This window comes from Chiloscyllium plagiosum, chromosome 26 (assembly GCF_004010195.1).
Source record: "Chiloscyllium plagiosum isolate BGI_BamShark_2017 chromosome 26, ASM401019v2, whole genome shotgun sequence".
Lineage (NCBI taxonomy): Eukaryota > Metazoa > Chordata > Chondrichthyes > Orectolobiformes > Hemiscylliidae > Chiloscyllium > Chiloscyllium plagiosum.
The window spans coordinates 22,878,998-22,902,891 of NC_057735.1; the positions used below are offsets into that span (position 1 = coordinate 22,878,998).

At 40.1% G+C, this 23,894-nt stretch overlaps 1 protein-coding gene across 4 annotated transcripts in view; it reads right to left on the reverse strand.

Annotated features, from left to right (window-relative positions):
* The window catches only part of LOC122563195 (copine-8-like), a 583,848-nt gene that overhangs the window by 496,968 nt on the left and 62,986 nt on the right, over window positions 1-23,894 (reverse strand). For 3 of the 4 annotated variants that reach the window (XM_043716734.1, XM_043716735.1, XM_043716736.1), the window contains exons 3-4: window positions 8,597-8,637; window positions 5,369-5,557 (exon numbers count right to left, since the gene is read on the reverse strand). In XM_043716734.1, the coding sequence (XP_043572669.1) occupies window positions 5,369-5,557; window positions 8,597-8,637 (230 nt within the window). The remainder of the gene's footprint in view (window positions 1-5,368; window positions 5,558-8,596; window positions 8,638-23,894) is intronic. The other variant, XM_043716737.1, reaches the window with a different exon arrangement.

Below are 23,894 nucleotides of genomic sequence, written 5' to 3' on the forward strand. Positions count from 1 at the left end.
GACCTGCAGCACACTCCTCCCAGTGTGTTCCACAGCGATGCTGACCGGTAGCACACTCCTCCCAGTGTGTTCCACAGCGAAGCTGACCGGTAGCACACTCCTCCCAGTCTGCTTCATAGCGATGCTGACCTGCAGCACACTCTTCCCAGTCTGTTCCACAGTGATTCTGACCTGTAGCACACACCTCCCAGACTATTCCACAGTGATACTGACCTGTAGCACACTCCTCCCAGTCTGATTAACAGCAATGCTGACCTGCAGCACACTCCTCCCAGTCTGCTTCACAGTGATGCTGACCTGTAGCACACTCCTCCCAGATTGTTCCACAGTTATTCTGACCTGCAGCACACTCCTCCCAGTCTGATTAACAGCGATGCTGACCTGCAGCACACTCCTCCCAGTGTGTTCCACAGCGATGCTGACCTGTAGCACACTCCTCCCAGTCTGCTTCATAGCGATGCTGACCTGCAGCACACTCCTCCCAGTCTGTTCCACAGTGATTCTGACCTGTAGCACACACCTCCCAGACTGTTCCACAGTGATACTGACCTGTAGCACACTCCTCCCAGTCTGATTAACAGCAATGCTGACCTGCAGCACACTCTTCCCAGTCTGATTAACAGCGATGCTGACCTGTAGCACACTCCTCCCAGATTGTTCCACAGTTATTCTGACCTGTAGCACACTCCTCCCAGTCTGTTCCACAGCGATGCTGACCTGGAGCACACTCCTCCTAGATTGTTCCACAGTGATACTGACCTGTAGCACACTCCTCCCAGTCTGATTAACAGCAATGCTGACCTGCAGCACACTCTTCCCAGTCTGCTTCACAGCGATGCTGACCTGTAGCAAACTCTTCCCAGATTGTTCCACAGTTATTCTGACCTGTAGCACACTCCTCCCAGATTGTTCCACAGTTATTCTGACCTGTAGCACACTCCTCCCAGTCTGATTAACAGCAATGCTGACCTGCAGTACACTCTGCACAGACTGCTTCACAGTGATGCTATTTTACTGCACACTCCTCCCAGTAATGGCACAAAAGTCTTGTTCAAAATCCTTATTTGTATCCCTCTTCCTATTGCATTCTCAATTTCACTGTCAATTAACAAACTTTCAGTTCAGCATTCACGTTATATTTTTGAGGACCACTGATAAAGTCAAAGCGTGTGGTGGGGGAAGAGCACTGCCAGTCAGGCAGCTTCTGAGGAGCAGGAGAGTCGATGTTTCAGGCATAAGCCCTTCATCAGGAATGTGAATTCTGAAGGCAGGCGCTGAGGAAGGAGATGTGGCTGTGGTAGCGAGTCTGCTTTAGGATGTGGTTGAAGAGCTTCAGGGCAGAGGGGATGACCTTGCAGGGAGAAGAAGGGGGCGGGGGATGCAGTGAGCGAGAGACTCACTGAGAGGGGTGCAGAGAGAGAGAAACTCAGAGTCCATCGAGTCTCCTCCTCCTCCAATGCTGCCTGACTGCCTGAGTGCTGAGCTGGACGTTTGGAGCTAGGGTGAGGTGGGGGAAGGGGAAATGAGGAAACTGTTGAAGTCCACATTGATGCCCTCTGGGACACCCGCACCAATCAACCACACCGCCCCATGGCCTAACATTTCAACTCCCCCTCCCACTCTGCCAAGGACATGGAGGTCCTGGGCCTCCTTCACCGCCGCTCCCTTACCACCAGACGCCTGGAGGAAGAACGCCTCATCTTCCGCCTTGGAACACTTCAACTCCAGGGCATCAACGTGGACTTCAACAGTTTCCTCATTTCCCCCTCCCCCACCTCACCCTAGTTCCAAACTTCCAGCTCAGCACTGTCCCCATGACTTGTCCGGACTTGTCCTACCTGCCTATCTCCTTTTCCACCTATCCACTCCACCCTCTCCTCCCTGACCTATCACCTTCATCCCCTCCCCCACTCACCTATTGTACTCTATGCTACTTTCTCCCACCCCCACCCTCCTCTAGCTTATCTCTCCATGCTTCAGGCTCTCTGCCTTTAATTCCTGATGAAGGGCTTTTGCCTGAAACGTCGATTTCGCTGCTCCTTGGATGCTGCCTGAACTGCTGTACTCTTCCAGCACCACTAATCCAGAGTCTAAATTGACTCACAAATGGAAAAAAAAATCAGGCCTGATAGAAAATTGAGCAAGTTAAATTAAACAGCAGCCAGGAATGGTCAGCTACAGAGAACAGTGGAAACCAAGGTCAAAGAGGTCACAAGCTGCAGGAGGAACCTGTTACAACTAGCCCAAGGGTTGTATTTGGGAGAACCATTGATCAGACTGTTTGTCACCTTGACTTCGAGCCAATGTTTGAGGATGTGAATTTTACATAGCTTTAAATTAAGGGGTTGTAGGTATAGGACAGATGTTAGGGGTAGATTCTTTACTCAGCGAGTCGTGAGTTCATGGAATGCCCTGCCAGTAGCAGTGGTGGAATCTCCCTCTTTATGGGCATTTAAACGGGCATTGGATAGGCATATGGAGGATAGTGGGCTAGTGTAGGTTAGGTGGGCTTGGATCGGCGCAACATTGAGGGCCAAAGGGCCTGTACTGCGCTGTATTTTTCTATGTTCTATGTACACCTCCTTATCATGACAACAGTGAAGGGTCAACCCCATTGAATTAAACTCCATTTGCCAAAAGCCAAATAACATTCTGGAAGGTCCAGGGGGCAGGGTGGGGATGGTAAAACCATACATACGGAAGCTATCCCCTCAGCGAAGACTCGCAGCAATTACTCATGGCGTAAAACCATGAGACGACTCAAGGAAACCCAGGAGAAGATCTGCCTTGACCTGCGAAACATACCTTCGTGGATGAGAACCAGCCCTACGTCAGAGAGGAAGGAGATTCCAATTGCCCAGCTCAAAAACATGGAACATTATGGGTAATGTCCTTTCTCAGTAAGATAGAAGTATATGGAGTGTAAATGTTGTGGGAAGTTGGGAAATGCTCACTTCGTGTTTTTGATAAGGAATATTTTGTTATTAAAATCGAGTTGAACTGCAAAACGAATTATGTGTCTCTTTATCCTTCTCTCCGACAACAGTACTTGGGTAAAGTGTTTTAAATACGTAAACGGGTTGAATTGTCCAAATCATGGTCAACATTCCCATCTCCTTTTCCTTTTTGTCTATTTTTCTGGAGTACCCTTGAACATTGAGTCCCTATTCCTGGTCACCCTGCAACAATATCACTGCAATAGTTAGCAAATCATATTAATTTGTTCCTATCTGTGCCATCAACTCAGCTACCATGCATGTTCAAATACAAAAAGAGCTTTAAGCTTTAATATCTTCTATACATCTCTGAAACCTGCTCTAGTCCTTTAATGCTCTCTAATTCTGGCATCAAACAGTCCTGATTTTAAGCCCTCTGTTACTGATGGTTGTGTCTTCAGTTATTTCAACCCTAGTCTTTGGAATTCACTTCATATACCTCCCTACCTGATTTTCCTTCTTTAAAGGCACTTCTTTGAAATCCTCTCTCACTAACCCAGCATTTGGTTATCTGATATAATAGCTTATGTGGCTCAGTGTTTTAAGAAACAGACAAGTGATTGAATATCAAATAGAGAAAATTTAGATGGATTGGCTATACTTTCGTGTGAACAGACAGGTTTTGAGACGTTTGAAAAGATGTACAAAGGCAGGAAGAGATTTTATAGAGAAAGTTTAAAATGGGCAAGTCTAGATTCGTAAACATTCTGCTCTCATAGTGGAATTAGTCAAAGATGCAATACATGGTCATACAGCAAGTTGCAACCAGATTGAATTTGTTTATTTCCTTCAAGAAATTCTTTCATCAGGGAAAAATCACTCAGCAATTCATTTTGTGAGCTTGTTTTCCTTTTAGCCTGATTAAAATTTTATTAATGATATTCAAGAAGGTGCCTGAATTTGGGCATAAATGCATCCAGGAAGTGTTAAGGTCTGAAGCATTCTAAGCTATTAAAATGACTTCAAAATCAATTTCACCAATACCTTTATTTAATTTATTTGGAGCTCGATATATAAAAATAAATTAGAAGTTTAGAAATGTTTACCAAATAGCAAGACCAGCCAGTTGATTTTAAATTGTTCCATAGGAGAAAACTAATCAACTCCAATGAATGGTCATTTACATTTTGTCTCAATATGTTATCAATTGCAAAAGCTGTTCTCAAAATCATTGTGAATAAAACATGAGAAAACTGCATTGATTATCGTCTTCAAGCTAATTACAAACATTTTTTTGTCCCATGCTTCAGAATCGGATCAAAATCCTGCCTTGCATTCCAATAATTTGAGTAAAATTAGAAGTACTAATTAGGGCTCATTTCCCAATTCATTCTGGGATTACTGTCAGCTAATTGCCTGAGTGACTGAATAGGTTGCAGTTTGTTAAAGGTTCTACCTTTGTCACAGGCATTTGAATCATTTGTTGTGATTCCAGTTGATGTTATTACTGCACATGCCAGATCCCATGGCTCAATAGAAAATATTTTATGTTTGTTTCCTTCTAGTTTTAATGAGACTATCTCTCACTGAAACATAGACATGCAATATTGCATATTTTGTTTAAACAATAGATCAGAAATTAATCAAAAGAAACAAAGACAAAATAGAATAAACCAAACAATCTACTTTTAACATAAATTCAAAAGTTTTAAACACACAGCAAAAGTATAACCTCAGAATACCAAAACATTCCTTGACAAGTTACAAAAAATTTCATCATATCGTATTCAAAAGCTTTTCTTTTGCAGTACTCAGATCAGCGAACAATTCAATTGGTTTGAGGCAAGTTTGACATTAAGTTCTAGACTGAAAATGCTGATACCACCAGCAAAAAGCTATCATATGCATGAGCCTAAACATAATCATCTTCAAGTAACCTCTTCAGGGTTTTATCACAACACTTCTGGTTTGGGACTATCTCCTTTCTTGATAGGATTCAGATTTTAGTATAAATTTTGTCTTTCTCAACTGTACTGCTCTATATAACCATCTCCAAAATAAAAATCACCAAACTACCCAAGACAAGTAAAACTTGAAAACATCAAATTTCAGGTGATTTCCTGAAATTAAAAAAAAAGCTCTTAAGTATGGAAATGTCTAACATACATTAAAGCACAATGGTTTACCTTACTAAGTTATAAAGCCATTAGTGCTACCAAAGTAGCTCTCAAAAACAACTTTTAAAAAGTCACTGTGGCTATAGAAATACTTACAAGTTAACTTCAAATCAAAATCCAAAATTAAAATAAATGCTATCTTATAAATAAATCAGACAGTTTATCTTATCCATTTTTGTTCCTTATTAGGTAAAAGACTGAACCTTCCAAGGAATGGCAATTACTGGATAACTACTCTATTCCTCCTTTTCTTACCTTGCCCAGACGCTCCACATTTCTGGCCTGAGCTTCTGAATCTGGTTTCCTGAGAAATCCGGAGTGTACCTGTTCTGGGGGTGTTCCAGCGAAGTGTATAATCAGTGTTGGAGGCCAAGCCACGCCCCCTTTTTACAGTAGTAGGTTCTGTATTCCGGGGTTTTAAGGTCCCAAAGGTACTTTGACAAACTATGGAGAGAAGTGTGTAAAGTAAGTAGGTGAGGGGGGCAGGGTAGCAGGTGGGGATGTAAGGGGGGCAAGATAGCATAGGTGGGATAGGTGAAGGTGGCAGGTTAATGGGAGCATAGCTGACAAGAGCAGGGTTGCACTTTAATGATGGTATAGGTCAGGTTAGCGGGTTGCTGAGGTGGGTTGGGGAGTGAAGGGATCAGTTTGATAGTTAGCCAGGAGTTACAGAAGGTTTGAATCCTTCTATCCATTCCTGGTTAGCTATTCAGGTAATTGAGTCAGAAGATCCAAACTTTCAGATTCATGTCAGGTGGTTTGAGCATGGGAAATTCAGGCCAAGTTTGGTCAGTTGGGGTCAAGGGGTAGGGTTACTTGAGACATGGGATCGAGTGGTAAATGAAATGGCTTTTATGCTTGGATTGAATTGCTATACAGTTGGTCTCTGGGTTGCGAACACGTTCCAATATAAAAGGAGCCATAAGTACAGGAAACATTCGTATCCAGGTCTTTACAATTACACCCCTGTATGAGATCATGCTCAAAAGTTCATTAAGTCAGACGTCCGTAGAATCAGGGACCCCCTGTATAGCTCATTCAGCTGCATTTTTAAATTGACCATTGTTAGGTGACGCAATGACCACATATGTACAGAAAGGAAAATTCCCATCTTTACGGGTTAACCATCTAATCTGAGCAAAAAGCTGTGACTCATGACACAAATCCTGATTGATTTTAGTCTTCAAACTCCAGTCCACACATGCACAATGATGAGATCAATGGATCAATTTACCCATCCATGCTTGCTTGCTAACATGCATCCACTTCCCCTTTCTTGGCCTTGTACACAAGCGGATGTTGCCAGACATCATATTGTGGAATTAGCTGCTCAGGCACAGACACATCTCCATGCTGACTGTGGTGCACATGCAGAACGCAACATCATTGCACATGTACACATGTTCCAGAGCATTGCACCACATATGGATTTGTAGGTGTTGTGACGTCGTCATGCACGCACAGATGAATACTGGTAATACAAGTTCCATTGCTGCTGACTAAGGTCATATGCGCCATCTGTGCATGTGTAGACTCTGGCTGCTATTTTTAGCATTGGAAACACATACTCTAATCCTATTTAGTTCAGTAATATAGAATTAATTACATGACTTAACATATCATAAAATTTTCAATCAATATGTCGTGATATCTATAAGCAACCTGCCTAGTCTCCCTGTTGAATGCTCAGAGTCAGAAGTCAGACACTTGATTACTCACCAACTCTACCTATAGGCTAAAGCGATCGAGCACTGTACAATGAGCTTTGATCAGACAAGCTTAAACGAAAACCACTGCTGTAATGCTGGTACAAGTCTGGAGACATACTACAAGACCTAACGGAATTGTCCAGATTTTCTTTAATATTATTCAATTAAAATTCATGTATGGACCTTCATACAGATGTTTGATTTTCAGATTCTCAGATCTGAGGTGCCCTACATGCAATATGAAGTTCTTCACTGTTGGTATTTGATCTCCGTCATTTTGTTGTTCACCCCACCCACATCCAAACCTCTTTTTTTAATTCTGATTTAATGAAATGCCCAAGATTCACATGCTAATTGATGAATCTAACTGAAGTTATTTCTCCATATTTTAGCGGAGACAAACTACAGAAATATTGCTGAGAACATAACAAACACTAGTTAAATCATAAAATTGTAGAATTATTACAACACAGAAAAAAAACCATTCAACCCATCATGTCCATGTTGGTTCTCCATTGGAACAATTTACCTCGTGCCACTCCCCTTTCTTTCTTTTAGTCCACAATGTTACATAGTCATTGTTTTCAGATAATAAGCTAATTTGCTCTTGAATGTCACAATTCAACCTCCCCCCACCACAGTGAAGCATTAGATTCCAGATATGAACCATTCACTTTTCCCCTTTCGGTTTTAAAATTTCCTTAAATTATGTGCTCTTAGGGTCAGAGAGTCATAGCATAGACCCTTTGGTCCAACCAGTCACACCGACCATATTCCCAAACTATACCAGTCCCACTGCCTGCATTTGGCTCATAGTCCTCCAAATCTTTCCTATTCATGAACTTATCAAAATGTATTTTAAAATTTTTAACTGTACCTGCATTCATCAAATTTCTACTAGGGCCCCCACAATTTCTTCCCTAATTTCCCACAACTTCCTGGGACGCACTTGATCAGGTCTGAGAGATGTATCTATCTTTACATTTTCTAAGACTTCCAGCACTTCATCTTCTGTAATGTGAACGATTTTCAACCTTGCACCAATGGGAACATTTTCCCCGTACCTGACCTCTCTGGACTGTTCATGACATTTGCCATAACTCCTCCTAATCTTCTTCAAGGCAAATAGTCCCCAGCTTATCAATCTAAACTGAAGTTTCTCACCAATGGAAACATTCTCATGAATCTTTTTGATATTCTCTCTTGTGCCTTCAATTCTTTCCAAAACTGCGGGGCGCAGAACTACACAAAATACTCCAACTGAGGCTGAGTCAAGGTTTTATACAAGTTTAAAACAGCACCTTTGTTTTTATATTCAATGTTGCTAATAATAAAGGCAAAAGTGAGTACTGCAGATGCTGGAGATTAGAGTCAAGAGTGTGGTGCTGGAAAACCACAGCAGGTCAGACAGCAACCAAGGAGCAGGAATGTTATATGCTTTACAAACAGTTTTCTCAACCATACTGGGTGCTACAATTATTTATCCATATATATCAGGGTCCTTGCACCCTATTTAAAATCATGTTTTTCATTTTATATTCTCTGTCCATAATCTTCTTCCAAAATGTATTGCTTCACACTTTCCTGTATTAGATTCCATCTGCTCCTTGACTGCCCATTCCATAATACTATCCTCTTTGAAGTTTGATATTATTTCTCTTTCAATTGACAAGGATTCTGTTTTATAACATCCGAAATTGTCAAATGTTTATTGCATTTATTACAAAACACACTTAATAATTGCAATCAATTAATAAAAAAACTATGTACTCACATGGATCAGATTTTGAGAATGTATCTTTATCCAAAAGATTCCTGCGGAGAAAAAGAGATAGATCATAAGACCATGAGGTAGAGGAGTAGAATCAGGCCATTTTGCCCAGTGAGTCTGCTCCACCATTCTATCATGGCTGATATGTTTCTTTACACCATTCTCATACCTTCTCCCAGTAATCCTTGACCCCTTACTAATCAAGAAGGTAAATTACATTGGTTGGATAATAGCCAAACTTAGAATGTTGGATCATAGTAAAATAAAACAAATTTGTCTTCCCAGTACCAAAACTGTTCACATTTTATTGTATATCACATCACTATTCAACAATATACATAAAATAAGTTTTAGCATACTGCAATTCAAACTATTTTTTAATTTTGTTTTGATTTTTGCCTTCCCTCCTTAACCTTAAATTTTTTTTTGCCACTTTGCATTTCAGGTTTTCCTTCCCAAGCATCATGGTACCTCTTCATAACAAATCGGATGTCAAATGATTTGATCTCAAAACTTCTGTAAATTTACTTAGTAATCATTCAGGTGCCAAAGTATGATGCGAGTCAGTTCTTTCCCAGAATTTTCCCCCGTCTCTGAGGTCTCTGAATGATGGCCTTCCATAAACCTAATTTGGTTACCCTCCAAAAAAACATCTTTGGTTCGAAAAAACTCTGAAAGAAATGGCTCATGATTGAATGACCTATCAAACATCAGTAATTATAAAATTGATAGAGGTTTGACAGCACCAGTTTTTTTTCTCATATTTAACTAAAACTTGTTTTCTGGGAAGTAAAGAATGAACATGGTGTTTTCATGACTATTTATCCTGCCTTTCAAAATCTGTACATATTAATTTATTAATATGCAGTACTGAGTTCCCACTCTTAGAGTATTATTAACTAATTAAACTGAGTTCCCAATAACACACTTTATAACTAAACTGTAGGGGTGTGCACTTCTTTAAATTCATCATAACGCCCAATTTAACCACAGAAAGTAATTGCAGTACAACTGCACCACAGGTGACATGACAGTGAAACCTGAATTGAGCAACAGTGTTTTAAATATATCAATGCCTAACTCTAAAGAAGGAAATAAATTGCCTAAGAACCGGTATTTCTCAGTGAATATAAGCATACCTCATGCTTGGCTGTGCTTTGTGTCTATTTAAAACATAAAACACCTCAGTTTTTTTTATTTTGAAATAGTTGAATACTGATTAAAATTAGGATATTTTCAATCTAATTGCTGGTCATTTTTAAAAAAACTTTGAGCAACAAAATATCTTTTTTGCATAACAGAAAAGTACATTGAGATATTTTATGTCATTGTACGCAGGACGGCAAAATATGGGATTATTTTAAAAAATAAAACACATTGATGAAGACCACAAAATGAGAAAATAAGGTAACCTATTGGACTTGATTAACTTGAAATTAAAATGCATCAGTTTCTAAACAGTGAAAATTATATGAACATAATTATGTTAATACCTCCTTTTAATATGTGCTCTCCTGAATTAATTAATGTGTGAAATAGGTTGTGTCAGGATAATTGAAGATAGTTTTTGACACATCAGAAATTAATACATTACACTAAATTAGTATCAGTCACAATTCATTATCACCTGAAATTTTGAGGACATGATACACTAACACTTTGGATGTCAACTTCCTGCAGGAGTGATACTTTTCCATCAGATTCTCAGTGTGTAACTGCCAAAGGTTCAGCAGGTCGATACTGTATTTCAAAATGTCAATGTTGCAGCCAGAATTCCCAAAGACTTAAAACTCTATATTAGTATGGATTATTGGTCCGTTTCCTGAATCATAGCTAAATACTCTCAGACGTCGGGAATTTTCTGATAATTGCATTTCATATTCTTCTGCAGCAACATGTGGGCAACACGGAGGTTTAGATTGCAAAGCGTTAAGCACTTGACAATGATCATCAACACACAATACAGTCTAATCACCTCCCTCAGCATTCAAATGGCATTATCAGCCAACTCCCCCAATTAAGATGCGAGTGGTCACTATTGACAGAAAACTGAACTGATCGAGGTACATAGCTACTGCAGCTCCAACATCAAGCTAGAGTCAAGGTATTTCTGCACTAATGACTCACTCCTGACATTCGAACATAAAACATAAGAAACAGGAACAGGAGTAGGCCATGTGGACCCTTGAACCTGCTCACTATTCAATAACATCATGGCTCATCTTTTCATGGACTCAGCTCCACTTACCTGCCCACTCACCTTTTCCCTTAATTCCTTTACTGTTCAAAAATCTATCTTTGACTTAAAAATATTCAATGTGGTAGCCTCACTGCTTCACTGGGCAGGGATTTCCACAGATTTACAAACGCTTGGGATAAGAAATTCCTCCTCAACTCAGTTCCCCCTTATTTTGAAGCTGTGCCCCCTAGTTCTAGCTTCACCCGCCAATGAAAACAAACTCCCTGCTTCTATCTTATCTATTCCCTTCATAATTTTATATGTTTCTATAAAATTCCCCCCCCCAACTCTAAATCATCTATGTAAATTATTAATACTTTCCGCTATATATAAAGCACAAGTTAGAAATGTGACAAATACTTAAGGTACAAAATTTGTATTTTGTACCTTAAGTATTTTGTAATGCCACTGTAGTATTTGGCAATCCAGAGCCCCAAGTCAATGATCTGAGGACCACTACTGCAGTTGATGAAATTATAAAAGTCTGGAATTTAAAAAAAAACTAATCTAATAGCAACCATGTAACCACTGTCAATTGTCATAAGAACCCAATGGTTAACTAAAATCACTTAGGGAAAGAAATCTGCCATTTTGATCTGGTCTGGCCTACATTTGACTTCAAATACAAAGCAAGGTGATTGACTTTTTCATGCCCTCTGGACATTTAGGAATGAGCAATAAATGCTGGCCCAGCCACTGATGTCCACATCCCGTGAATGAATAAAAAATATGCATTTTACAGCTTGCACATTGAACTAATGGTGTGTGTGTGTGTGTTTAAAATAATTAAATTGAAAGGGTTTTTGAAGTCACAGTTTCTTAAAAACAAAATGTGACAAGTATAATTGGAGGCTAATAAGAGCTTGTTTATATTATTTGTTTTCACACTCAAAAACTCTTCCAGTGCAGAAGAACATTGGACTTCAATGAACAACAATTTCATTGTTTTAAGGGGAAAAAAAAGACACCCAGCTTGGAAAGCTATTTTGGTTTCACCTTTGCAGATGTCTTGGTTGAAGATGGATGTGCACAAGAGTTTCTCCAGTAGAAGGGAGATGGTTGAGAATTGTTAAGAATTAGGTTACTTCAATGGAAGGGGAATAGTTAAGAGGTTCTAGGCCTGAAGTGTGCAGTTAAAACCCTGAAGAGGTTACCTGAAGCTGAGAAAGTCTAAGCTCAATTGTATGCAGCCTCAAGCAAGAGATTATTAGATTCTTAAGACTGAGAATTTAAACATCAGTTAAGTCCTGTCAAAAATAGAAAACATAGAAAATTAGGTGTGATTTGGAGATGTCGGTGTTGGACTGGGGTGTACAAAGTTAAAAATCACACGACACCAGGTTATAGTCCAACAGGTTTAATTGGAAGCACACTAGCTTTTGGAGCAGCGCTCCTTCTTCAGGTGATAATAAAATTAGGAGTAGACATAGGCCATTGGCCCCTTGATCCCACTTGGTCATTCATTGTGACTACAGCCAAATGTCCAACTCGATAACGTATTCATACTTTCCCCATGTCCTTTAATCCCTTCATCCTAAGTGCTATATCCAACTCCTTCTTGAAATCGTTAAACGTTTTGGCCTCAATCATTTCTGTAGCTGAAAATTCCACAAGCTCACTGTAGTGATTGGAACCAGGTTGACTACAAAGGCATTGATTGCGATTTTTAACCTGGTCCGATCAGGAAAGCCCTGGGTGACCAATATAACCAGGAGATGAAATGGGGGCTGGGAGAAATTTTTAAAAAGGAAAAAATATATAACAAGGAGATTAGAATTACCTCAGTTGAGGACTGACTGTGAGCTGGCTGGCCACAACCAGTGTACTCTGCACAAATTGAAAAAAAGGTGACTTGGTCATAGGAAAAATATATATATAATGAGGAGATTAGAATTTCATCAGTATACTGTGCATACATATAAAGGGTGACTTGGTGATGTGATACTGGCCTGTGTGCAGTTATTTCACTCAATACTCTCTAGGTGAGGACATTTCTCTTCATCTTGGGCCTAAATGGCCTAGCCCATTTCCTTAGACTGTGACCTCTGATTCTGGACTTTGCTAGTTGTTGGGAACATCTTTCCTGCATTTATCCTGCTTATTCTTGTTAGAACTTAAAAGTTTCTATGACATCCCCCAACTCACTCATCTAAATTCTAGTGAATATAATCCTAACTGATCCAGTCTTTCTTCATATGTCAATCCTATCATCCCAGCAATCAGTCTAGTAAATCTAGTATGTCTTCTTGCACTCTCTCCACAGCCAGAACATTCTTCTTTAGATTGGGAGACCAAAAACTGCACACAATGCTACAAGTGAGGTCTCACCAAGGTTCTGTACAATTGTTGCAAGACATCCTTGCTCACGTTTTTGTATTCTCTTGTCATGAAGGCCACCAAACCACTTGCCTTCTTTACTGACTGCGTAATTTCAGCAAGTGATGTACAAGGACAACTAAGTCTTGTTACAACTCCCTCTTTCCCAATCTATCATCATTCAGATAAGAATCTGCCTTCCTGTCTTTGCTCCCAAAGTGGATAACCTCAACATTTATCCACATTATACTTCATCTGTCCTGCATTTGGCCACTCACTCAGCTTGTCCAAATTACAATTATCATCTCTGTTTCCTACTCAATCATCCTCTTTTTCTTAAAAACTCCTGTATTACCCAAAACTCTGGAGTGAAATGAAGTCACTTCCAGTCCTGATGTAACTAAACAATCACACACCCAGCCACAAGAAGATGTCTGATGAGGCAGGTGGTGGGTTTTCACTTGGTCTCTACTTGAATCTGTCAGAGATGTTCACAAAGGTTGGCACTTATGCAAATGTTTCTGCTCCAATTTCAGTGGTCTTGGTGGGCAAATAGCATTCATGAATCAATGGGGATCGTTCAATCTTTCTACAGATGCTTTGATGATATTCTTCAAGTATTTCTTCGGCACTTTTGGTAACCATTAGTCATGATGTAGTTCAAAGTACTGAGCTCATTTGGAAGTCTTTTGTAAAACAAGTCGACAATGTGGCTCACTTAATGCAGTGGATTGGCAGTGGCCAGTGTCTCAAAGCTGGGAATGTTGGTCTGAGAGACGACACAAACACTAGAGTGCCTATTTTACAATTAGACTTGCAAATTTTGCAGGAGATATTTATCTAGGGACTTCAGATATCTGACACAGTTTGCCCATGTATACAACAATTACAGAAAGGCGGATAACACTGTTACCTATAGCTCATAAACTGGGAGCCGGGTCGAACGTTTTTCATCGGCATCAATGATGGAGTTCAACATCACCTGAGTCAATGCAGCCTTTGACTGTCTTAGGAACAAATTCCTTGATGACAAAGACCTAAACTTCGGTCCAAGCTCATGGACCACAGGACAGCAGTGTTTCCTGTCCTGCCGTCCCCATGAAAAGACTGGAAAACTCGGGGAAATTAAAAGTTTCTTAATGGTAATTTGGTACAGTGTTCCTGGACTTTGATCAAACGACACTTTAAGACTCCCCTCATTCTAAGCTCTCAAATCTTTCAAGGTAGTGGCACACCACTAGCTTCTGGAGGCAATAATTACTGGCTGTGCTAATAACATTGATGTGAATGTTTGGTTTAGGAACAGAAATAGGCAATTGTGCCGCTTGAATCTGCTTCATTTTTTGATTTTATGATGGCTGATTAAATTGTAGCCTCAACTCTACTTTCCTTCTCAATAACTCAATGGTGAGTCAGTCAATCTCCCTTTAAATAACATCCTACTCCTTTTCTTCTTGCCAAAGTGAACCAGTTCACACTATACTTCAGCTGCCAAATTTTTGCCTGTTGACTTATTCCATCTACTTTTGTATATTTTTGATTTCTCTTCATAAGGAGATCCACTTCCTGCAAATGAATATGACTGCACAAGACAAATTCAATCAAAGATTTCTGCCCACATTACTAAAGTTATGTTGCTTTAAAGCTACAAAAGATATAAATCATAAATACAATCATAAATTACTATGACATAGGCCTTGTTCAATTCCATTGTCAGCTTGGTGAAATAATTATTTGTGGTATAATGAGATTCATGCAAATAATGATAATGTACCTGATCACATGACTCTGATATTAGTCAGAGAGAAGACATCAGTCTAGAATGAACATGTGAAGAAAGAGATCTGAGATACTATGGTAGATTGTATAAAACAGTACCTGAAGGATTAACTGACAACAAAAAGAATTTCCAGACATCAGGATACAATGGGTTTCTTTTTGAGAGGTACAAAATACTCTGCTTGATTTAAATAAGTGATTGACTGACCCAAAATATACTGAATAGAACAAGTTTTCTGTAATCCTAAGCAAATGATATTAGCTTTGATCTTGAAAACTCAGACTGAATGCAATTTTTTTTCGAAAAACGATGCATATTTTCTTAATTATAAATGAAGCAAAAATTTTTTTTAAAGTATACAGTTAACAGCTTCATTCCTTCCGTTGACCAACCAGGTCATACTCTATTACTACCTCACCATTCTGCCCCTTCCCCACCCAAAACCCTCGCCCTAGCCCTCTCCCTGTTTGCAGCTCCCCTACCCCCACCCCCAGCCCTGAAGAAGGATTACACCCAAAATGTTGACTTCTCCGCCTCCTGATGCTGCCTGGTTTGCTGTGTTCTTCCATCCTCCTGCCTCTCTACTTTGGATTCCAGCATCTTCAGGTTTTTTTTTGTTTCTAATACAGTTATAACATAGCAAATAAATTATGAGAATATAACTTGTTTATGTGCGAGGTTGTGAGGTGATCAAACTCCACTCACTTCTTAATTTTCTGATTTTTTTTCACTCCATGCCAAGAAATGTTCTTACATTTCATACTTTAAGTCCATCTTGCATTACTTAATCACTAATTCAATTCATGGAATTTAAAGTCTGTTGTTAGGCGAGTTTGTCAAATCAGTTTCAATGTCTCCAAGCCAACCAAACAATCAGATGGCAACTTTCATATTAAGCAGAAACTAATTGTTTACCATTGCTATGGTCTCATAAATACTACAAAAGCAGATTTCTACAGATGCTGGAACTCTGAAATAAGGACCAGTCAACTGAAAAAATAAACTTAAAATACAGGTCAGAAACCGTTCATAAAGAAAAACAAAGTAATGATTTCAGAACCAGAAGAAAAATCATTGACCTGAAACACAACTCTCACAAATGCTGCCTGACCAGCCGAGGTTTTCTTTTGCATTTTCTTGCTTTTATCTCCTAAACAGAATTCAATTCAAGCTTAACACATTTCACTAAATGCAAACTCTGTCATGAATCAGAAAACATCAGCAACATTTAAAAATATTTCAACATTTAAACAGTTTCAGCACTTAAAGTCTAATTATGTGATTCTTTTGAACTTCGGGAAGCAACTGACATAACACTTGTTATATTTAAAAGAAGCAACTTGGTGCAGTTGGCTTGTTACACAAAATGGGTTTATTAACAAACCGTTTAAAATCAAAATGTCAATATACTAAGATGGTCTTAATTCCTGAAACTCATTTTCAAAAATAGACCGCAAAACATTCTGGTGACATTGTCACAGCGTGATACTTTTGAAATTTGCACAAGAAGTCAACTTGGACTGAATGCATTTTGTGGCAGACACACTGACAAACGAATGGTGATGAAAAAACTCAGTACCATTAAGGAGAAGACCTAAGAGCATCAATGGGGACAAGATTATTTCATCAAACTAAACAAATATAGGCAATATTCTGACAAATTAAACTTTCTACTGAGGTAATTGAGCTTTCCCTAAACTGTTTCACACTCATTTCCAGCTGAGAAACTATATTCACTTCTGATCCTAATCAATCTTCTCTGAACTCTTCAAAGCTTGGCTTTCAAAGCTAAAATTCAGTCCTTGATTATCCTAAATCAAAAACAATCTATTAGTATTCAATGTTTACTTCACCTGTTATCAACCACCAGGATAAAAACAAAATTCCCATGAACATTTCAGGGACTCCATATTCTCTCACACATACTCAGTTCCGAGCTTTTTTTTAAACTTTTCACAAAAGTAACCAACCCCTTAAACCACTACTTTAAAATGCAAACTGTATAAATGATATTCTTGTCTATAAAAATCATATATCTTTCCTCAAAGTAAGTCCACTAATTTGACATCTTAGACTTAAATATATAGTCTGACTTATAGATATTTTCTAATCAACCTGTTCAGATGTTTTTTGACACATCGCTGGAGGATTTTTGACTTGGACCTGGGCCTTTAGGCTCAGGTGTGGGGACACTACAACTGCGCCACAAGAGCCAGGAGTCTGAGTTATATGCGTACGCAGGTTACTATTTTCGTGAATTCATTGCTGACTGTATATCAGACTGATTAACAAACTGACTTGTTGCTTCCTTACAGATTGTAAACTGAAGGTAGAAAGAGAAAACCAGCGATCTTTTATTGGAGACCAACATATCAGAATGCTTAATGAAAACCGAAAGAATCGCAGATGCTGTAAATCAGAAACAAAAACAGAAGTTGCTGGAAAAGCTCAGCAGGTTTGGCAGCACCTGCAAAAAGAAATCAGAGTTAACGCTTTGGATCCAGTGAACCTTCCTCAGACCCGAAACATTAACTTGGTATGTCATAGAGTCACAGAGTTATAGAGATGTACAGCACGAAAATGGACCCATCAGTCCAACCCGTCCATGCCAACCAGATATCCCAACCCAATCTAGTCACACCTGCCAGCACCCAGCCCATATCCCTCCAAACCCTTCCTATTCATATACCCATCCAAATGCCTCTTAAATGTTGCAATTGTACCAGCCTCCACCACTTTCTCTGGCAGCTCATTCGATACACGTACCACCCTCTCCATGAAAAGGTTGCCCCTTAGGTCTCTTTTATATCTTTCCCCCTCACCATAAACCTATGCCTTCGAGTTCTGGACTCCCCCACCCCAGGGAAAATACCTTGTCTATTTATCCTATCCATGCCCCTCATGATTTCGTAAACCTCTATAAGGTCACCCCTCAGCCTCTGATGCTCCAGGGAAAACAGCCCCAGCCTGTTCAGCCTCTCCCTATAGTTCAAAACCTCCAACCCTGGCAACATCCTTGTAAATCTTTTCTGAACCCTTTCAAGTTTCACAACATTTTCCGATAGGAAGGAGACCAGAATTGCATGCAGTATTCCAACAGTGGCCTAAATAATGTCCTGTATATCCGCAACATGACCTCCCAATTCCTGTACTCGATACTCTGACTAATAAAGGAAAGCATACCAAACGCCTTCTTCACTATCCGATCTACCTGCGACTCCAGTTTCTATAGCTATTTGAAAAGGTATAGTTCTTTTTAAGGTCTGTGCACTAAACAACATCCCTCCCTTTCCCTTTAAAGAACTGGAAACCTTTCCTGATAGATAAATACCAGGACACACATCAGTACATCATTCTTATATATTGACATTACACTTTGGCAGATATACAATATGATCACCTATACGTAAAATTCTGTGGATGCTGAAAATTTGAAATAAAAGCAGAAAGCACTGGAGAAACCCAAAGTCGGGCAGCACCTCTAGAGGAAGAAACAGAGATAACATTTCAGGTCCAGTATGACTCTTGTTCAGAACTGAAGGCATCTCAAAAAACACAGTTTTCCAGACTTCTAGTCCCTATGTGCTGCCATCTTCTTCTGGTACTCACCTGCTCTAAAGAAGTTATTGGGATTTTCTATAAATCAGGTCAGATCATGTATATTGTAGCACATCCGGTTTGTTTTGAGACAGAAATCTGGAAGTTTATGGACAACTGTCTACACTAATATGATATTTGAGACTTACATATATGGTCTGAGTTATATGCTTAGATTACTGTTATGTTATAAACACTGTTAACTGGTGTATTAGCAAACTGGCTAGCAGATACACCGTCTGCTTACTAACAAATTGCTAACTGAATGTGCAGAAAGTAAGATGGAAACCTTGAATACTAGACCATCACAAGTTGCGATGTCATCTAGCTGTCTAAAAGGTACAGTGCTTTTCTGAGAGCTGTGCAATAATACAAAATGTACCTCGTTAACATTGATTTGTATGCATGAGCCATTAGCAGAAACTAGCAATAAGCATTCACATCATTATGATAGACATGTCAAGGATTTAACAAATATATTAAATAACCAATCTGAAATAGGTAACAAAATAAGTCGATGTTTTAAGATTCATTTTACTGGAAACTGACTCAGGTTTTATTTCTCTAGAAACAAAGCTAAGTGAATGATAATTGTTAGATGATTACAGGCAAGCTACAGCTAAAGAGGGACTTGGTCAGATGAGGTCTCTGCCTGTGTGCCTGTGTGAAAGGCCAGTTGCATAGATACTTAAAATAAATAACTATACTTAAAAGGGCTAAAAATTTTCAGTTACCTCAGATTGACTTTTATGTTTCAGCAAGCATCTGTGTGTGGAAGGAAAAAGGTAGTGAATCACTTTATGAATCAATAGTGTGATAAGGAAGTAGACAAATCAAACAGGTAGGGCGGTGGGGGCGGTGGTGAAGGGGAATACCAAGATGGCAGCAATCGAAGAAGATCGCATTGCAGTGCTCTGCACCACAGAGCAACCGGGACAAAGTTTTAACCCGCCCTACCTGGACTGCCACAATATCTTGGGACTCTGGAAAGATCTTGCTGGAAAAGCGCAGCAGGTCAGGCAGCATCCAAGGAGCAGGAGAATCGACGTTTTGGGCATAAGCCCTTCTTCAGGAATCATTTTCCACTCTGGAAAGGTTGTGGAGTCCCAGGAAAATGTCAGAGACCAACTTACCTCGGTTTTTGCTGTCCAGGGATGCTGAAAAAGGGAGGAGATATGTCTTGAACGAACCTCTGATTCTATGCCCTACCAGGTCCTGGTAAAGGAGCATGCGAAATCTCATGAAATATTGGGCAACAGAAAGAGGAGAAGCTGGCCGCAATCTCTATCATGCTGCAGAAGCATGACCAGCAGCTGGGAGACCTAGAGAAACGGACGGATGAGGTAGAACACAGGGTCACAGTGGTGGAAGCTTATACCGATTCCTCCAAGGATACGATGCAGGCCCTGGAGACGCAGGCCCATAATTTGTTTGACTAGCTTGATGACCTTGAGAACAGGGGCAGGAGAAAAAATATTCAGATCGCCGGTCTGCTGGAGGGTAAGGAAGGGGAGCGACTGATGGAATTTATTGAGGACTGGCTGCCAAAATTCCTTAACTTTGAGGCTGGAATGAGAAGCTTAAGGATTGAGAGGGCTCACCAGGTCACGACGTGGAGGTTAGGTCTGGACTAACGTCCTCGTCCTGTCTTGGTGTGGTTTCATCATTATAGACATAAGGAGAGAATCATGAAAGCTTCCAGAATCTAGGGGAAGGATCCGAAGGCCATTGTTTACGAGGGCTCTAAGATCGTGTTCTTCCTGGACTTCTTAATGGCGGTGATCCGGAAAAGAAAATCCTATGATGGCATCAAGAGAAGACTGAGGGAGCTCAGAATGCAGTACTCTCTGAGGTATCCAGCGGTGCTTCATCTTTGGTGGATCTGTTCATCTCTTTGACACATCAGAGAAGGCAAGAGACTTTGTGGACAAATTAACTTAATCTGAACAAATTAGTATGTACAAATAGTAGTGTTGTTTGGGTATGTCTTTACTTTTCTTTGAAATAAAGGGAAAGTCTAGTCAGTGCTTTCTTTTAAGTTTTTTCATTGGTAACAATCTGGTCTAAACTATACTTGGGAACGGTTGGGATGTATACTTTCAACGTCTAAGTTAAATTATCCCAAAGGATGGGTGGGATACTTGACTTTTTAAAAAGTTTTGTTGTTCACATTGTTATTTCATGGTGTATTTTCTTTCGTTTCTGCTTGTGTTTGCGAGGCGGCTCTAGCTAGAAGGAGAGAAAGTAGGTGGGACGGCTAGATGCCTACTTACAGGCAGTTTATGCCCTGTTCAGGTATTTAAATGCCCTGGCTGCAGTATTGGCAGCAGGATGGGGAGTTGGGTTTTGGGATGTGTAGATACACCCTTTGGGCAGGGGGTGGGTCCCCCTATTCAATACCATTGGTGCTTTATATGTTGGTTTGTTGTTTGGTTTTTGTTATACATGCAGTGGTCTTTGATATCACTGCAGGCTTGTTAACTGTAATGATTTTAGTTTAAGTATTCTTTATGTTTGATGGATCTTGTGACACTAAGACTCGGCAATTTGTAATTCGAGCTCCTCATCTCTGGAATCTAAATGTTACTGCAGAAGGTTATGGCTAATGACTTGATTAAGTGGTGTACCTGGAACATCAAGGAGAGTCACTCACCGATTAAGAGGAAGAAGGTACTCTCAAGTTTAGAATGGAAAAGGTGGATATTGCTTTATTACAGGAGACACACTTGGATGATAGGAATCATTTGAAACTACAGCAGAATGGTGTTAATCGGGTTTACTTTTCATCTTTAAATACAACAAGGAGAATATAGTGACTATATTGGTTAGGAGGAATCTCCCATTTAAGCTACTAAAGTGTGTTAAAGACACATACGGGAGGTTTGTAATCCTCAAAGCCCTGATAAACAGAGAAGAATATGGTGTTTTAAATGTTTACTGCCCTCTGGCCCATTCCCTCCAATGTCTGGTAGATGCGTTCTCTAAATTGATCAGTCTCAAGTCCCGGCATATCATTATAGGGGGAGATTTTAATTATCTTATGGATCCCACAATAGACAGAGTGCCCAAAAGTCCCCGATACCCTCTGCACAAACTAATCAATTAGTGGATGTGTGTGGAGTTAGGGTTGGTGGACGTCTGGACGCGTCTCCACCCTACATACAGAGATTTTATGTTGTTTTCCAATCCACACAGATGTCACACCAGGATTGATTTTTCTCTGACACCCGTGGCAGCGCTGGATTTGGTGGCAGTTTATACGATTGGTAATATTACCATCTCTGATCATGCTCCAGTGTACCTGTTGGTTAAGATTAACGATGTTATAGTGGGCCCCAGGCACTAGCGAATGGACCACTTTATCCTTAACGATAACATGTTTGTCGAGTACTTCTCTAAGGAATTTAGGGCATTCCTAGACATTAATTCAGGCATGGTTAGTAGCCCATCCATCCTTTGGGAAACTGCCAAAGCCTATGCCGGGGGTTAGTTATCTCCTATTCTGTCAGTAGGAAGCAGCAGAAAGGTGAGCAACAATGTCTCCTTGAGGCACGGTTGAAGGCAGCCGAGAAGGCTTACTTTGACAGGCCATCGTTGGCCAAGCCACAGAGCATTATGGCACTGCAGTCTGCATTGAATTCCGTGCTTACACAGAGAGCAAAGAAGGAGCTTACTTTCGCAAAACAAAGGTTATATGAGCATGGTGACAAACTGGGCAAGTACCTAGCATATCTCGCCAGGAAAAGGAGTGCCCCTCAAGCCACTATGTCGATTAGGGAAGGGTCTGAGAACCTAACATGTGATTCCAAAAGGATTAATGCGGCATTCCAGAGATTTTACTCTGGATTATACCAATCTGAGAGTTGTGAGGAGGGGCAGTCCAAGCTGGAGCCCTTTTTCAAGGATCTGGAGCTCCCGAGTGTGACCCCCAAACAAGAGTCTTTTCTCAATACCCCCTTATCAAAGCAAGAGGTGCAGGAGACTGTGAAGCTGCTTCAGAGTGGAAAGGCACCTGGCCCAGTGATTTCTATAAGGAATTTATAAACATATTGTCAGACCCAACGCTCAACATATTCAATTACTCATACAGTCATGATCGTCTCCCACCATCTCTAAGAGAGGCCAATATTTCACTTATTCTTAAAAAAAGGGAAGGTCCCGGAGGACTGTGCTTCTTACAGGCCTATTTCACTCTTAAATGTTGGCTTGAAAATCCTCTCTTAGACTCTTGCATTAAGGCTGGAGACTGTGTTACCTTCTAATGTTATAGAGGACCAGATGGGCTTCATAAAGGGCTGCAGATCCTCCAATGTAAGGAGGCTGCTTAATGTAATTCAGCTGTGTCAACAACAGTCAATACTGGGATTGGTGATTTCTCTAGATGCAGAGAAGGCATTGGACTGAGCTGAGTGGCCATATCTTTTTTATACTCTTGGGTGAAGCATTTTTAAGATGGGTAAAGGTTCTCTACAGTGACCCTTTCGCTGCGGTCATCACCAATGGATTACGATCAAGCAATTTTAGCATTTTTAGAGGCAGCTGACAGAGCTGTCCCCTTTCGCCATTGCTTTTTACATTGATGATTGAACCGTTGGCAGAGGCCATTCGTCTGGATCCTAATATATCGGCTCCATAAGTCAGATCAAAATTACATAAGATTTTGTTGTATGTAGAAGATGTCTTGACTTTTTGTCAAATCCAGCAGTTTCGGTGCCTTTCCTGTTTCAATGCATCAGCTCGTTTGGCACCTTTTCGGGGTACAAGATTAATTTTGCAAAATCAGAGGCTATGCCTGTGGGTGGCCTTACGGAGGTGCTAGGTCTTGAGGGTGTATCTTGATTCCCATTTAAGTGATGGGGGTTTATGTATTTGGGCATCTTCATTACTCCAGTTCTCGATTGGTTGTTTAAAGCTAATTTTGTTCAATTATTCGACAAAATCAAACAGAACTTTCAAAGATGGGAGGCACTTCCGGTCTCATGGTTAGGTTGGATAGTTCTTATTAAGATGAATATTCTCCAATGTTTGCTGTACCCTATACAGATGCTCCCCCTAAATTTTGATAAGCAAACGTTCAGGAGACTGAATGGCTGGTTCAGCTCTTTTATTTGGCATCGTAAGTGGTCCCTTATTAAATTAGCTAAACTGCAATTGCCTCATAGTCTGGGGGAGTGGATCTCCCGGACATTAAATACTAATCAACTAAGCTTGCTTTTATCTTACCTGAATGATTGGGCTTGTGGGGACCCTTTTTCAATATGGTTAGAAATTGAAACCTCTCAGGCAAAGTGCCCCCTTATTAGTTTGCTGTTTTTGGACAAAAGAGGACAGTTAAAGAATATTGCCATAACCCAATAGTAATCAATACT